The sequence below is a fragment of the Desmodus rotundus genome, chromosome 12 (genome assembly GCF_022682495.2).
Source record: "Desmodus rotundus isolate HL8 chromosome 12, HLdesRot8A.1, whole genome shotgun sequence".
Lineage (NCBI taxonomy): Eukaryota > Metazoa > Chordata > Mammalia > Chiroptera > Phyllostomidae > Desmodus > Desmodus rotundus.
Window position 1 is genome coordinate 44,529,459 of NC_071398.1, and position 17,442 is coordinate 44,546,900.

General features: G+C 49.8%; 1 protein-coding gene across 10 annotated transcripts in view; it reads left to right on the forward strand.

Moving 5' to 3' along the window:
* The first annotated feature begins 3,065 nt into the window (after positions 1-3,065).
* Positions 3,066-17,442, forward strand: part of ODAD1 (outer dynein arm docking complex subunit 1) — a 39,184-nt gene continuing 24,807 nt past the window's right edge. For 2 of the 10 annotated variants that reach the window (XM_053915415.1, XM_053915416.1), the window contains exons 1-5: positions 3,936-4,334; positions 5,393-5,492; positions 5,655-5,844; positions 13,994-14,116; positions 14,415-14,528. In XM_053915415.1, coding sequence (XP_053771390.1) covers positions 4,214-4,334; positions 5,393-5,492; positions 5,655-5,844; positions 13,994-14,116; positions 14,415-14,528 — 648 coding nt within the window. In that variant the 5' untranslated portion in view covers positions 3,936-4,213. Of the gene's footprint in view, positions 3,149-3,560; positions 3,914-3,935; positions 4,335-5,392; positions 5,493-5,654; positions 5,845-13,993; positions 14,117-14,414; positions 14,529-17,442 lie in introns of those variants that run through there. The other 8 variants (XM_053915419.2, XM_053915418.2, XM_053915417.2 and 5 more) reach the window with 8 other exon arrangements.

A 17,442-nucleotide genomic window follows, 5' to 3' on the forward strand; every position in this document is an offset into this window, starting at 1 on the left:
ACCGCACCCAGCTGAGGTCTTCAGCCAGAGGGAGGGCCCAGGCACTCGGGTTCTTCATTCTGTGAGCCCCGCCCACTGTCCCAGACACGCATCTTTTGGGGCTTCCTCTTGGGGTTGAGATGAGAAGTCCTTGGAGGGAGCCGAGCAGAGCAGAGCACAGCGGAACGGAGCTGGAGCCCTGGAGTGGGGCAAGCATCAGGGACTGGGAAGGCCCGATTCTCAGGCCTTTTCAGGTCTCTGCTCTGGGTCTTGTCCTGGAACCTGGGACCTGGGACCTGGGACCGACTCTGCTTCCTTGATGGGGCTTAGAAGTGGATACTCAGAGGATGGGAGTCAGAGGGAGAAGGCCAGATTCCTGCAGTGCTGAGTGGGCCGAGGAGTGGGGGACTTGGCACCATGGTGGGGGTCGGGGATGGGAAATGGGGAATTGGGGAAATCTGGAAGGGGGCAGAAGGTGGAAATTAAGAATCCCAGTGCTGCCCTGGCTGGTGTGGCTCAGTGGATTGAGCACCAGACTTCGAACCAAGGGGTTGTTGGTTTGAATCCCAGTCAGGGCACATGCCTGGGATGCAGGCCAGGTCCCCAGTAGGGGCCATGTGAGAGGCAACCACACATTGATGTTTCTCTCCCTCCCTTTCTCTCTCCCTTCCCCTCTCTCTAAAAATAAATAAATAAATAAAAAGAATCCCAGCGCTACCATTTCCTGCCTGGGGTTCTTGATCAATTACGTCAACTCTCTCAGCCTCGGCTTCCTAATCTGTGAGTACAATAATACTAATAACGCTGATAACATCCTAATTCTGATAGTAGTAAGTCCGATACTTATTCTAAATAAGTAAGGTAACACCAGTACATTAACACACCTAACACATTCGTTCCTTACTTCATCAAACATTTATCAAACATCTTTTACGAACCAGGGGGTTAGTAATGAAAATACATAAATAAATGTGAGCCGACAGTTACTGTGACACTGATCTTCCTAGCAGAGGGAGACAGGCAATAAAGGGAAAACATCAATTAAAAAAAAAAAGATAAATTTCAGATAGCAACGAATGCTTTCAAGGAAACAAAATAGAATGATGGAGATAACGACGGTGTGGCGGAACCTACTTTAAACAGGGTCAGCAGGCAAGGCCTCTCCGAGGAGGTGACACCTGAGCTGAGCCCTGAAGACAGGCGTCATTTGAACGCTGGGCCAAACGGAAGTGCAAAGGCTCTAGGGAACAAGCTCAGGCTGTTTGGGGCGCAGCAGACAGAAGGGCCAGTGTGTCTGGAATATCGGGAGCGAGAGGGAGGGTGGGAAAAGACATCAAAGAGGGCCCTCAAAGGCTAGGGGAGGAGTTTGGGTTTGATTCTAAATGCAATGGGAAGTCGTCGCAAGGTTTTAAACAGACATGCAGTAGCAGGGACTTAATGGTAACTATTATTATTGATAACAATTCTTGGATTATTGAATTTGGGGGAGGGGTGATGACTACTTGGAAGGCCTGGGTGATGGTGAATAGTGAGGGACAGGGGAACAGGTGTTTGGGGCCTTGATAAGGAATGGAGAGCTGTTGAACTAAAATTCGGGGTCCCTGCATTGGAAGGAAATGGGGTGATGTGATGGGGCTGGAGCTGGGGGAGGGAGAGTGGTTGGGCACGTGGGCAGTTCAGTGACTGGCTGGGTAACCGGGGGACCTGGAAACTGGGGTGCTATATAGCGCAGACTCTAGAATCACACTGGCTGGATTCAAATCCTAGATGTTTTTCTCACTAGCTGTGATTTTGGGCAAGTGACTTATAACCTCTCTATGCCTCAGTTTTTCTCTCTGTAAAATAGGGATAATAGTGAATGCATCCTAAGGTACCGGTCTTAGGTGGCATATCATAAGCACTGTTGTATGTGCTAGTTTTACTAGGCATTGGGGCCCTGAGTGGATTTGGTACTGGGGAACCCCAGAGCAACAAGGTTGTGAGAATTTGGGGAAATTCGAGCGTCTCTGGGTGTAGCACAGGAGCCCCAGACCAGGGAGCTGCTTAAGTGTTCATGATATTCTGGAAAAAACCCCACCCAGTGGACTACCTGATGTGGACCTGCCGTTACTCACATTCCCCGGGAGTACACCGATGGTGCGAGAGAGACCGCGCCACCTCCAGTCTGAGGCTCATTCTAAAGGGTCCCAGACAAAGGCAGCCAGGCCCAGCCTGCACAAACCTACGCGTGGCCCAGAGCTACATTACCTCAGTTGTGTACCTACAGCAAGAACCGGTCACAGGACAAGAGGCTGCTCACAAAAGGAGTTAAGGAGGGAGTTACAATCCATTCCCAAAACAATGCACATTCCCTCCTCATCACCGGTGGTGGAAGGCGGCACGTCTTGAGCTACCCCACACTGGGGTTAGGAAATAGGTAGGCAGTCTCAAACTTAAGTCTCTGAGAAGGACAGAAACTGGGGGTCTGAACTCAGTTTCTGTTCTGCGAGAAACTGAGGTCAAACAAGTTAGAAAGTCTGGGTTACTGAGGGACAGATTAGGTCTGTCCCCCTAGGTGGCCCCCTAGGCTAGAGGGTCACCTGGTTTTCAGGGAGTGCAGGCAAAGGGGGCCAGAGGGACACATCTGGTCTGGGGAGGAGTTTAGGAACCAGGAGTTAGGGAGATGAAAATTTGAGCGGGTGAGGTGTAGAACGGGGGGGGGGGTGGCTAGGGCTCGGAATAGGGTTCTCTGAGTGGTATCAGCGCCATACTTGAGTATGCTGGGGATGTTCAGGGGGTCCCCCATGCTAGGACTCTGTAAAAGGGGAAGAATCAGAAGATCTGAGAGCGGTGGAGAGAGCTCCCCATCCTGGGCCTCCAAAGCTAGAGCTGAGCTGAGTGCCCGCGAGCCGCTTCCTCCCACAGGAAACCGCAGGCGACAGGCACACCCAGCCTGCAGAAAGCATCGCCCACTGCCCGCCTGCTTCGGGGTAGCAGGCAGTCCGCTGAGGGGGCGTGCCCCGCGGTGCTGGGTGTGGCCTCCTGGGGGCGTGGCGCCGAGCACCCCCCCAGACCACGCCCACTCCCGCCTCTCAGTGCGTAGCCTGGGCAGCAAAGGTTTTCTTGCCGCTTCTCTGGAGGCCGTTAGCCGCGCATGCGCAGGGAGCCGCTGCGAGGACTTCAGGTGGTGGTGAGCGCCCCTTCTCCTCACTACTCCTGGCATTGGCACCGCCTCCCTGATAATGAATCCTGAAAATAACGTCGTCTTAATCAGCTTAAGACACGCTTCTCTCTCGGGCAGGTCCCGAAGGTCTCGGCCTAGCTCCAGAGCCTTCCAGACGTTTCCCTTCAGGCCTGCCATCACAGGGCCCTTCAGCTCCTGCCCCCCCATTCCCGGATACACACAGCCCGCCCCTCACAGGCAGACCCTTCCGACCACCCGCAGGCCTTTGCAGTCAAAGTGCCGCCAGGGTAGCCCCGCCCCCGCAGGTCTTGGGAACCGGAGCCTTCTCAGCGCCCTCCCACCGGGGTCATCAGGGGTTCTTTTAGCCACGCCCCCATCCGACCCCTGAAGCCCCGCCCTCCTCGGGTACCCTTGCTCCTCCCCTGGCGTCCCCAGCAACCCCGGCCTTCCCGGGCACCCGCGCCCCCACCTCACAGCCCCAACCCTCGCAGATCCTTCCAGCTCCGCCCCTCAAGGAGCTCCCAGCCCTGCCCCCCAACACCTCCCGGCTCCGCTCCGTGCAGGGCTCGGGTTCAAAGCTCCTGAGACCCCAGCAGGTCTTCGCGCCCCTTCCTCCGCCACTCCTTCCAGCTTCCCCTCCCATGGCCTCTCCTCTTGGTCTCGGTCCCTCCCCGGCCGCTGTCCTCCGGCCTCATTGGCCCCTTATCTCCCCAGTAACCAGACCACAACAGTGAGCTAAGAGCACCTAGGACAGGTCAGGCACTCCAACAGGTAGGGACTGGGCCTCACTCGGCACAGCGGGCCTCGGGTTTTCCCTTCCTCTGTGATCCCTTCCCCAAACAGCCGGCCTCAAAGACACCGAGAGCCTAGGGGGTCAGTACCTGGCGCCGGAGTCCAAGCCGCGATGCAAGACAGAGAGCGTGAGAGACAGGAGGTTGGGAGGAGTGTGGGGAGAGGCCAGGAATTTAGAGTCAGAGAGAGGTCAGAGCTGGTTCCGGGGTCCCCTTCCAATTCCTAGTCCCTCACTCTTCATTGCTCACCTGCTCCCCGTCCTCTCCCGCTCGCTGTCTGATGAAGGGGTCCCGTGTCACCTCTGCAGGAGTCCCACCCTCCTTGGCTAAAATGCCTTTCGGATTTTCTGCTGGGAGCGCCCGCTCCGAGGATGGAAGCGAGGTCTTCCTGGAGGGAACGGGTAATTCATATGTTCTTTATTTCACTCATGCTTTCCCTCCGTTTTCCGAAGTTCTGGGTGCTGTGTTGCAGGACCCTGGGGACAGGGAGGCATCCCAGGAGAGCCCTCTAGTGGGGGGAGGGGGATAAGCACAGGTGCGGGAATGGAGGTGGAGCTGTTGGGGTGGGCCAGGAAGACTTCCTGCAGGAGGAGACGTTTGAGACGGGCCTGGAGCTCCCCGGAATTACCAAGTGTAGAAGGAAGGAAGAATTTCAGTAGAAAGAACGGCAAGCATGTGGCTAGAGCAGGGTTTCTCAACCTCTGCACTGTTGACATTTGGGGACGGATAATCCCTTATTGTGGGGGCTCTCCCGTGTGCGGTAGGATGCTTATCAGCATCCCTGGCCTCTACCCACTACTTGCCAGTAGCACCCTGTGCACCCCCCCACGTGCACCCACATCATGACAATCCAAAAATGACTCCAAACATTGCCAAGTGTCCGTGGGGGCTAGAATCGCTCCCGGCTGAGAACCACTGGGCTGCGGGAGGTGGCGAGCTGGTGGCGGAGACTTGGAGAGGTGGGCAAGACCAGGTCATAGGGGGCCTTGAAAACCAGGCTGAGGAGCTGGGGTTTTGTCCTAAGGGCGCTGGAGCGGCAGCGCAGGCCTGTGTGCAGGGAAGGGGCGGGGTCCATTCTGGGTGTAGAAACACCCGCGGGGGCTCCGAGGGGAGACTGCGCCGTTGGGAAGGAGGCTGGGGGGATGGTCCAGACAGGAGAGGGTGAGGCCCAAGCCTGGGAGATGGGCCGAGAATGAGGAGGCTGGAGAAGGGGACTGAGGATGACTGGGCAGTGGGGGTCTGAAGGCGAGGGAGGGAGCAAGGACGCTCCTTTGGTCACCAGTCCTCAGCTTTCCCAAGTGCCAGTTCTGTGCGCTGGGTCCTTGAAGACCACGAGGCCTTCCGGGAGCGCCCTCTAGTGGGCAAACGGATGTATGCCCAATAGGGCGAAGGAGGGGGTTCAGCAGGGACTGGGGCCTGGATTCCTCCTACTGAGTGCCTCGCCTGGTCCCTCCCTCAGTAGACTGGGAGCTTAGCCGACTGCAGCGACGGTGCAAAGTAATGGAGGGTGAAAGGCGGACCTACAGCAAGGAAGTCAACCAGCGCATCAATAAGCAACTGTGAGCCAAGTGCCTGTGTCTCAGAGCCGGAGAAGGGGGTGTTAAAGGGGCTGGGGGCTGGACTCTTGAGTCCAAAGTGGGGGCAGGCCTAGTGTGTCCATCCTTCAGTGATGCTGAGCTCTGCCCCTGGGGGGCTTCCGCTCCGCCTCCCTCCCTGGACAGTGAGGAGATCCAGCGCCTACAGAAGGTGCGGGACGAACTTCAGGTGCAGATCGGCATTGCCCAGAGCCAGGTCAAGCGTCTGAGGGACAACGAGAGGCTGGAGAACATGGGCCACCTGCTGAAGTGCCGGGCCCAGGTGCAGGCGGAGATCAAGGAGCTGCGGGAGCAGACCCGAGCCCTGGACAGGCAGGTGGGTTCTCAGACCAGACTCTGTGGATCCAACTTAGGACAAATGTCTTAACCACTTTGAGCCTTGGCATCCTCGTCTGAAAAATGGGGTTACTGAAAGCATGCGCCTGGCAGAGTGGTGCTCGGGCTCCAGGGGGAGTAGGGGTGTGTAGGGATGAGCGCACTGCCACGTGGTCAGGGGGCTGGTGCAGTTAAGGGGAAAGGTTCCCCTTCTGCAGTCTGTCCAACCTTGGAATCCTGGTCCCGCCTCCTCAGCGCTGTGTGACCACAGGCAAGTCTTCACCTCTCTGGACCTAGTTCCTTCATCTGCAAAAAGAGGATGTTGGTAACGGAGCAGGGTCTAGACAGGTGTTTCATCCCACCTGCCTCAAGCTCTCGCTATTTGACCTTGGGGAACAATGGGATTTTTCTATGCCAGTGTTCTTTCAAGTTTTTACGACCATGACTGGTGACACACACACAGACACATATGGATATAAACACACACACACATATGTCTGGTAGAACAAACACATATTTGTTCTACCGGAAACAAAAGTTTCACCAAACCCTACTTTTTTATGTGGGATTCATTGTTATTTTCTTTTCTCCTTTTCATTAAAAAAAAAGTTGCTTGCCCAGCCCAAGTGATTTCTTGCATACTCTGGGGTCACAAACAGGAGTCTGAAAGGTACGCGTCTTGATAGTCTGTATTAGTTTCCTGTTGCTGCTGTGACAAATGATCATGAATTGGATGGCTTAAAAGAATACACGTTAATCATCTTGTGGTGCTGGAGGAAGTCCAAAATGGGTCTCACTGGGCTAAGATCAGTTTCAGCAGGGCTGCGTTCCCTCTGGAGGCTTCAGGGAAGAATCTATTTCCTGGTCTTTTCCAGCTCCTAGAGAGGCCGCCTGCTCCCCTGACTCAGGGCTCCTTGATCTTCTAAGCGGTCCATGACCAGCTGAGTTTTTCTTAAGCTGCATCACTCTGACCTCTGCTTTTGTCATCTCCTCTTTTCTGACTCTGTCTCTCTTTCACCTATAAGGATGCTTGTGATTATATTAGGCCCACCCAGATAATCCAGGGTAATCTCATCTCAACATCCTTAATTTATTACATCTGCAAAGTCCTTTTTTGCTATTTAAGGTCACATATTTACAGGTTCCAGGGATTAGGGTGTGGATATCTTTGCTAGGGGAAGGGGCGTTGTTCTGTCTACCACATGGTCTATAGTTATGACCTTTGACTTCCAGTCAGTCAGTTTACCCAGCTCTCAATATCACCCTGAATTGTCTTTTGGAAGCAGAATCTTGAGTCACACACACCAGACTTTTGTCTGTCTCCTGGTAGTACAGTGGCTTAGGGGGTTAGCTGCTTGAATTAGTTTTCCTTAGTCCTCCGTGAGGAAACTCAGTAGCGTCAGACCCAAGTGGGATGACTTCATTATCTTGTCCCCATGGATTCCTTTGCCCTAACAAACTTGATTATGGAGAATTATAAGCCAAGTGGGGGATAGAGTCCCCGGAAGAGAGCTCTATAAACTTTCCCACAAGGCCAAGGAAGGATGTAGTTATCTGGTGACGTTCACTTACTCATCAAATATTTATTGAGTGCTTATTACGAAGTGCCAGGCACTATTCTAGGTTTTGAGGACACAGCAGCGAAGAAAGCACACAAGGGCCCTGCTCTCGTGTAGTTTATTCTGCTGGAGAGACAGATAATAAGCCAAATAAAAGCCAAAGAAAGAGTCCATTCAGAAAAACTCACCAAGAATCCAGCACAGAGAGAAACATTGCAGCTATAGTGAGGTTAAATATGTCTAATAAATTTTTTTTAAAAGACTATATTTATTTATTTTTAGAGAGAAGGGAAGGGAGGGAGAGAAAGAGAGAGAGAGAAATATTAATCTGTGGTTGCCTCTCACATGCCCCCTACTGGGGACTCGGCCCACAACCTAGGCATGTGCCCTGACTGGGAATCGAACCAGAAACCCGTTGGTTTGCAGGCCAGGGCTCAATCCACTGAGCTACACCAGCCAGGGTTTATGTTTAATAAGAACTTAAGAGGAAAAGAAAGAGAATGGGACAGGGGTAATGTGTGACAAGATAATACCTGAGGATATTCCCGAACCAGTGAAAGAACAAATCCACAGATGTAAGGCTTTAGAATTCAAAAGAGGGAAAGCTGTCAACTTAGAATTCTATACCCAGTGAAAATATTCACAAACGAGAGAGCAGAATAGACATTTCATGGCAAAGAAAAATGTAGAGTTGGACTTCTTGTTTCTCAAAAAACTTGTGTCTTGTATGAACTTGAGACATGAATTCAACAGAACCCAAAAACACTTTCTACATGCTTCCTTTTAGTTTTGGAACCTATCACGTTGGAGACTGGTGACAGACAGTCCTTGGACTAGTGCCAGTTCATAGTACCAGTCTATGTAAATATAAACAATTATTTGATAAACTTCAGCATCTTCATTCATATTAAAAACTCTTAGAGCCCTGGCTGGTGTGGCTCAGTCGATTGAGCACCAGCCTGCAAACCAAAAGGTCGCCTGTTCGATTCCCAGTCAGGGCACATGCCTGGGTTTCGGGCCAGGTCCCCAGTGAGGGGTGCGTGAGAGGCAACCACACATTGCTGTTTGCTGTTGCTCTCCCTCTCTTTCTCCTTCCTTTCCCTCTCTCTAAAAACAAACAAACAAACAAACAAAACCTCTTAGAAATCCAGGGATGAAAGGAAGTTTCCTGAATTTGATAAAGGGCAACTATAAAGCAACTACAGTAAACATTTAATGGTGAAATGTGGAAAAAATCTTTTTGAGATCAGTAACAATTCAAGGATGTCTGCCAGCATGGCTTCTATTTAGCATCGTCCTGGAGATCCTATCCAGTGCTATATGGCAAGGAAAAGAAAAAAAAAAACAATTTAAAGGTTGGAGAGGAAGACATGAAATTGTCAGTATTTGTAGATGGTATCTTTGTATACATAGAAGATTCAAAAGAATCTAGTGCTAATGTCTAAATCACAAGGTATTTTAATAATGTGGCTGGACACAATTGCTATGCAAAGTTAATGACACTTCCCTGTATTAGCAGTGACTACTATAAAATAAAAGAGAAGAAAAGTCATTTATAGTAGCCAAAAGAAGTACCTAGGAAGAAATCTAAGAAAAATGTGCAAGACTTCTATGGAGTAAGTTATAAATTTCATTGAGGGCTACCAAAGAAAAACTTAGTAAGTGTAGAGATACACCGTATTCGTGGATGGGAAGAGTTCGTGTTGTAAATGTCAGGTCTCCAAATTGATTTACAGATTCAGTGTCATCCCAATCAAAGGCGTAAAACCTTTTTTTTTTTAATTGGATGGAACTGACCAGCGTATTCTAAGCTTTATATGGAAATACAATGAACAGTATGACCAAGACTGGCTTAAAAGAAGAAGAACAATGTAGAAGCATTTACTCCACCAGTTTTCGAGATTTTAGTATTGTAATCGGTGCAGCGCTAATCAAATGAGTCCACAGGACGGAATGTGGAGCCCTGAAAGAGCCTTGTCCATGTGTCGGCGCTTGCTGCGTGACGTCAAGAAATGGGAAAAGGAGGACAGGAGGAACTCTACACTGTAAGACGACACCAGATCCTTACCTCACACTCTGTACCCCCAAACTAATCCCAGATGGGTCAAAGGTCTGAAAGTGGGAGGGCAGGAAGAATTTCTTAAGAAATCTCTACTGGTAAAAGAAAAGATTGATGCATGTCGTGACTTTAAAATGTCTGTCAAAAGCACCATAAAGGGTGTGTGAATCTGGGAATGGAAGGGTATTTGCAACACAGCTGACAAAGGACTGGTGTCAAGACCATATAAGGCATGGTTACAAATCATTGAAGAGTAAGCCCCTTTAAAACACACGCACGCACACACACTCACACACACACAGAGAAAGGATTTGAGCTGACACATCATACAATAAGAAATTCTGATGTCCACCCTGGCTGGTGTAGCTCAGTGGAGTGAGCACTGGCCTGTGAACCAAAGGCTCACTGGTTTGATTCCCCATCAGGGCACTTGCCTGGGTTGTGGGCCAGGTCCCCAGCTGGGGGTGTGCGAGGGGCAGCCTATCAATGTATCTCTCACACATGGATGTTTCTCTCCTTCTTTCTCCCTCCCTTCTTTTCTCTAAAAATAAATAAATAAAGTCTTTAAAAAAAAGAAAAATTCTGATGTCCAACAGATATGTAGGAATTACCATCACTCATTAGTAATCAGAGAAAGGCAAATGAAAATCACGAGATACCGTTAAACACTCACTAGATTTTCAAAAATTAGTGTCCAAGCACATCAAGTATTAGGGAGAGCAGGAAGAGTGGGGACTCTTATGAACTGTTGGTGAGAATATGACTTGTCATGTATATTCTGGAAAGTTTTCCCCCCTATTACCTAGTACATTTGAAGACAGACATACCCCAAGATGCATGGGTGCATCCACTTGGCGTGGTCACCAGAAGCAGACTTGAGACCCCGTAGGCTATAACTTGGCACCAGCTTCGCGTGACTTTATAGGAGGGTAGAGGACTGGAAGCAACAGCATCTTAGCATGACACATCTTTCTGGAGGGTCCAAGGGGCTGTTTCTCAGCATCTCCACTTGGATGGTATCATGTGAGTGGGTGGGTGCTGCCTACCCTGGTGTGGGGAAGCTTCATACACAAGAGCAGCCACCTCTTGTAACAGCTCACGAGGGTATCTTGTCAGCCCCACAGGGACATACTCAATTGTAAGAAACACCCCACAGGGAAACCAGATTTCTATTCGGTCTCAGTCACATAGGCCCTTGGGATCCGTGAACTCACAATTCTTTCAGGGGTCATTTTTCTAAGAAACATTGTTGCTTGGGAACACAGCTGGCATTCCATATTTACCTTAACCCAGTATGTTCCCATGGAAACCGTGTTGGAATACAGTAGACCAAAGCCATCTTCCAATAGAGAACAGGTGTATCTGTTCAAGTTTCCTCCCACCCAGCAGTGATGCTTCTGAGTATGCGCCCTGGAACCAGGATCATGTAAAGGAATGTTGAAGGAGGCACTATTCATACAACTAGCTTCCAGCTGGAATGGAATGAATAAATACATTGTGGTATATTTTTATAATGGAATAGTATACAACAATGAAAAGTGAATGAATCACAATTACACACAGCAACAAGGATGAATTTCACATTTAAAAAAAATCCTCAGCCGAGGACATTTTTTTCCCTTGCTTTTAGGGACAGACGAAGGGAGAGAGAAACATCAATCGGTTGCCTCCCATATGCACCTGGCCAGAGGAGGACTGAACCCGAAACCTAGGCATGTACCCTAACTGGGAATTGAACCCACAACCTTTCAGGTATGGAACAATGCTCCAACCAGCTGAGCCACACCAGCCAAGGGGAACAAGGCTAAATTTCACATTTGAAGGCAGCAAGACGTAAGCTATATAAGTAGCACTATTTCATTTACATAAAATTCAAAATCAGGCCAAACCGAACTTCTGTTTAGGGGGTCAAGTACATGGCAATAAAACAAGAAAGAAAGGTAAAAAAGAAAAATTTCACTTAACAAAATAACGACCCCCCCCACCCCCCAAGATGAACACGTACTAATCTCTGGAACCTGTGAATGACAAAAGACTCTACAGACCGGACTAAGGATTTTGAAGTAGAGAGGCCAGTCCTGGATTATCTGGGCGGGCCCAGTGTAATCACAGGGTCTTTAGAAGAGAGGAGCAGGAGGGTCAGGATCGGGGGTGGGGGGGGGGAAGAACTGGATGGAGAGAGGACGCTGAAGGACCCAAGTAGAGGTGGGAGTGGCCACAGGCCCAGGAATCCATAAACCAGGGAATGCAGCCTCTCGAAGCTGGAAGAGGCAAGGAATGAATTCTTCCCTGGAGCCTCCAGAAGGAACACAGCCCAACCTACACCTTATTTTTTAATCCGGTGAAACGGATCTGGGCTTCTGACCTCCAGGCAGTAAGTCTGTGGTACTTGCTTAGAGCTGCAACGCTAACCAACAGGCAAGACATGGCGTCTCAGTAGAGAGGAGGACGGCAGTGGTGAGAAGGGCGGCTACAGTGCGGTCAGCACCCCAGTTGTTGACCTGGGTGGTGGTTCAGGGATGCTAACTTAAAAAAAATTAAAATAAATATATATTACACTGTACACACAGGATCTGTGCACTTTTCTGTGTACAATAACATTCTAATAGGATAAAACCATCATAGACCTAAACGTAAAACCTAAAATTTCTGGAGAAAAACATAAGAGAAAATCTCGGCAAGCTTGGGTTAGGCAAAGGTTTCTTAGGAGACCAAAAGCATGATTCATAAAAGGACAAACTGATATATTTGACTCCATAAAATTTAAAAACCTCTTTTTTTCCCCAAAAGATATAGTTCAGAGAGTGAAAAGGCAAGCCCCAGACTGGGAGAAGTATTTTCAAAGCACATTTTTGATTAAAAAAAAAAAACAAACTTGTATCCAGAATATATTAGGAACTCTCAAACTCAGTGTGAAACACACAACCCAGGAAGAAAAATGGGCGAAAGACTTGAACAGACTTCACAAGAATGTCAGATGGCCATAAGCACAGGAAAGACGCTCCGCAGTGTGAGTCATTAGGGGAATGCAAATTAAAATAATGAGATGCTTCTACACGCCTATTAGAATGGCTGAAATGAAAAAGACTGGCCGTACCACATATCGGTGAGGATGAGGAAGACCTGGAACTCTTGTACCCTGCTGGTGGGAATGTTCATGGTACCACCACTTCAGGAAACAGTTTGACAGGTTCTGATAAATTATACATACACCTACCATGTAATTCAGATATGCCACGCCTAGGGCTTCGCCCAAGAGAAAAGAAAGCACATGTTCATCACCCATACATGGGCGCTCATAACCACTTTATTTGTAAAACTGAAAATGGAAACAACCCAAATGCCTACCAGCAGGTGAATGGAAGAACAAGTAGTGGTATATCCATTTAATGGAATACCACTCACCGATTTCCTGAAAAGGAATGGGCCGTTGATATTCCCAACAAGATGGGTGAACCTCAAAATAACTGTTCTGAGTAAAAGAAGCCAGATCCCCGTCCTCAAAAGAGAATATACACTATGTGATTCCACTGAATATGAAACTCGGGGAAATGCGAAGCAGCCCTGGCTGGTGCGGCTCAGCAGTATCAGCCAGGTCTCTGCTTTCATGTGTACACGGTGTTCTCCCCGTGTGCACGCCTATGTGTGCATGCCTGTGTGCGCACAGACACCAGTCCCATTGGAAGAGGGCCCACCCTGAGGGCCTCATTTAAAAAAAATATTTTATCTATTTATTTATTTTGTAGAGAGAGGGGAAGGGAAGGAGAAAGAGAGGGAGAGAAACATCAATGTGTGATTGCCCTTCGTGTGCCCCCTACTGGGGACCTGGCCCGCAACCCAGGCATGTGCCCTGACTGGGAATCCAACCGGCAACCCTTTGGTTGGCAGGCCCACACTCAACCCACTGAGCCACACCAGCCAGGGCTTAGTCTATGTGTTTTGTTGAGCCCCTATTTTGGGTCAGACACAAAAAAGACAAAAATCTGCCCTCATGGAGCTTCCAATTGAGTTGGGGAAACAGCGTACCCGGAATCAGTAACGATGAACATGGAAATGAGGACAGGTTGGAAGCTGGTTTCAGCATAACAGACCTGGGGACTCTGGTGGCATCAGGACTCGTTCTCACTGTCTCTCAGTCTCTTGTCTCCACTGTGTCTACTGGCCTCATTCTCCCAGGGTGCTCGGTGCAATGGGGACTGTGACAGAGGAAGTCCTGGAGTCCCCTCCATCCAGCTCATGCACTCCCCCCAAATACCAGGAAAGGGTGCCGGCTGGCTCAGCCTGGGTCACATGTCCATCTCCAGGCCAGCCACTGGGTCATGTGGCTGGCAGGGTGACTTGTTGTGGTTGGAAGCCAGATCCACATGGAAGGTTGGGGACTGTCAGCAGAAGGGGAGAGCAAGTGGCTGAGGCCACAAGGATGGCCGATGTCAGCCACGCTCAGCCACTCCCTCTCCCACTCATCTCTTTCCTTGCTCTTTCGATCTCCCCCACATTCAGCCAACAAACAGGCACCCTCTCCTTCCCTCCAGATGCAGGAGTGGGAGACCCGGATCTTTGTCTTCAGTAGGGATTGCAGGGCTCCGGGAGTCCTGCTGGATCAGAAGGCCAAGATCCGGAGAAGGATCAAGGTCATGGAAGACCAGTTGGACAAGGTGAGGGGGCAGCCTCGTGGCTCTTTCCAGGCCTGAATGCTGGGTTTGGGGGAAGGATGAGCACAGGGTCAAGTTCTGGGAACAGTGGACCAGGTGCCTGGATGCGGGAAGGCTTGAGACACTGAGGGGGTCAGGAGACAGGGTCCCGAAGGGAAGGAGGGCCCCCGAGGAAAGGAGGCTGATGCTTGTGCTCTTAAGGTGGGCCTGGGCGGTGCTCTCAGGGTTCCCAAACTGGAAATGGGCCCCCTATCTGACAGGCACCCCCTCCTTGCCTCCTGTCCCACACACTGCCCCCCAGGTCACCTGTCGCTTTGACATCCAGCTGGTGCGGAATGCAGCCCTGAGGGAAGAGCTGGATACCCTACTGATTGAGAGGAATCGCTATATGAACGTGGACCACAAGCTGCAGAAGGTCAGGGTCCCGCAAACCCTGGACCCCTTGGCCCTGCTGGGGTGGAGGAGAGGACAAGAGTCACCCTGCCTTTTTCTAATACTCAGGCCACAAATACGGAATTGATGAAGCCGTGGGTTCACTTTAGTTCAGAGGGAGTGGAGACCCAGAAAGTGTTTCAGGGTGCCTCTGGAAAAGAAAGCAGAGCCCTGGCTTGTGCAGCTCGGTTGGTTGAAATATCATTCCATGTACCAGGAGGTTGTGGTTTCGACCCCTGGTCAGGGCACGTACCTAGGCTGCGGGTTCCATCCCGGGTCAGAACACATGGGAGGCAACTGATTGATGTTTTTCTCTCACACCAATGTTCTCTCTCTCTGTCCCTCTCTCTCTGCCCCTCTCTCTCCCCCTCTCTCTGGAGTGAGTGGACATATCCTTGGGTGAGGCTTAAAAAAAAGAGAGCCCTGACCAGTGTGGCTCAGGGAGTTGGGCGTCATCCTGCAAAGCGAAAGGTCATGGGTTCGATTCCCAATCAGGGCACATGCTGGGGCTGCAGGTTTGGTTCCAGGTCAGGGCACCTATGAGAGTCAACAAGTCAATGTTTCTCTCTCACATCAATGTTTCTCTGCCTGTCTTCCTCCCTCCCTTCCCCTCTCTCTAAAAATAAATAAATAAAATCTTAAAGAAAAGAAAAGAAAGCAGAGATATCATTTTGACTGTTATCACCCAGGGCAACCACTGAGCAAGCCCAAGCATTTCCACTCCATGGGTTTCCCAGTAACCATCGAGGTCCTTTGAAGAATCCTCCCTTCCTCCCTCTACTTTCCCTTCCCTGCAAGGATAGAACAAAGAACTACCTACCCTTCACCCAGATCGGTGATTTTTCACATTTACTCTGCGTAGTTATGATTTCTACTGAAAATACTTTATTATTACATTTGCTAAACTCTTTGAGGGTCCAGAGCAGACATGAGGTCTCTAAGAACTTTGGTGTGGATTTCCTAAAAACGAGACCATTTTTTCAGTGAACACAGTGTGGTTCTCCGAGTCAGAGGCTTTAACATCGTTACATTTCTAAACAGTCTACATTTCCAGTTCCAGATTGTCCCGGTGACGACCTTTGCGGCTAGTGTGATTTTCGGCTCCCGGCTGCAGGCCAGGAGCCCAAGCTGTCCTGGCCCCGCTCGCTGCAGCGAAGGTCCCTTGGCCCTTCTCTTCTTCGTGGCTTTGACATTTTGGAAGCACCCGGGCCAGCTGTTTGTACGAGGCCCCACAGTACGGTGCATCTGCTCTTTCTTCCTGGTGTGAGTCAGGTCGTGCGTTTCTGGCAGATTACCACCCAGGCGACACTGTGTCCTCTGTGGGCATTATTACCAGGAGGCACATGACGTCCGATTGGCCCATAACTAGTGACATTGACTCTGGGCCAGGTTTTTCTGAGATAGAGTGTTCCTCTCTGTAAGAAGTAAGTGGCCCGGGGAGACTCTCAGAGACTATGTAAATATCCTCCTGTTCGTACACCTCTTTCAACACCCGTGAATGAGCCCCGGCTGGTGTGGCTCAGTGGATTGAGCGTGGGCCTGTGAACCAAAGGGTCACTGGTTTGACTCCCAGTCAGGGCACATGCCTGGGCTTTGGGCCAGGTCCCCAATAGGGGGTGCATGAGAGGCAACCACACATTGATACTTCTCTCCCTCTCTTGCTCCCTCCCTTCCCTTCTCTCTAAAAATAGACAAATAAAATCTTTAAAAAACAAAAAAAATCCATGAGTGATTCTTGTCCAAATAATTATCACTGTAATGAAAGCCACTTAGTGATTTCCTAAGTCTACCGTTTCTTCTATATTCATAGGGTGGCCGGGAAAAGCCTGGCCTTCTCTCTGCATTTTATGTGATCAGTAAGCATTCAAGTATTCTTACTTTGTTCTATGGGTTAGATCCACAGTGGCTGTTCATTATGCTGTTCAGACTGTCCCAGATTTGGCTAACGGGAGCCCCTTTAAGCTCGCTTCTGGGTCCTTCGGACACGCCCATCGTTCATTGGAGCACGTCCTTACTTTCTCGTGCAGGAAGATGTTCCAGATTATCTCATACTTGTTCTGTCTTAACTCTTTTTTTAAAAAAAGATTTTATTTATTTTTAGAGAGAGGGGCAGGGAGAGAGAGAGAGAGGGAGAGAAACATCAATGTGTGGTTGACTCTTGCATGCCCCCCACTGGGGATCTAGCCCGCAACCCAGGCATGTGTCCTGACTGGGAATCGAACCTGCGACCTTCCGCTTTGAGGAACAATGCCCAACCAAGCCACACCAGTCAGGGAGTGGTTATGTTCTTTGGTTGAAATACAGTCAGGTTCATTTGTTTTGCTTTGTATCGAGTTTTAGTTCTCACTCCTATTATTATTGGTTTAATTTTCTTTGTGAATATGTAAACCAGGAACAGAGTTCCCACATCAGAACTACTCCAGCAGGTATTCCGGGGGAAAACCATTTCCTCACCCTCTCTTCCATTTCGTGCCCACCCACACTCTGTGGTTTCTGGTCATCCATCTGGGTTTCCGAAATGTGTGTGTGTGTGTGTAATGTGTATGTTGCATCGTGTGTATGTATGCAGCATGTATATGGCGGTACACATTCATGTGTACCAACACACATGTGTGCGCGTGTGTGTGCACACACATGTGTGGTACATATACACATTATACGTGTGTAAAATATATGTAATTTCCTCCCTTTTATCTCCTGAAAGAACCCTTTTTATTCAAAAACTGCAAAGTCATTTCTGTGGAAGGAGAAAGCAGATGAGTGTGGTCGCAATGATGAGCTTCACACAAATCTCTGACTCGAGCAGAAGGTTAGGTCAGCGCTCTCAGCAATATTCTGGCTCGAGCGTTTCACCGGGATAAGCCCTCCGAGCCGGCATGCAGCCCAGCGCTCCCGCT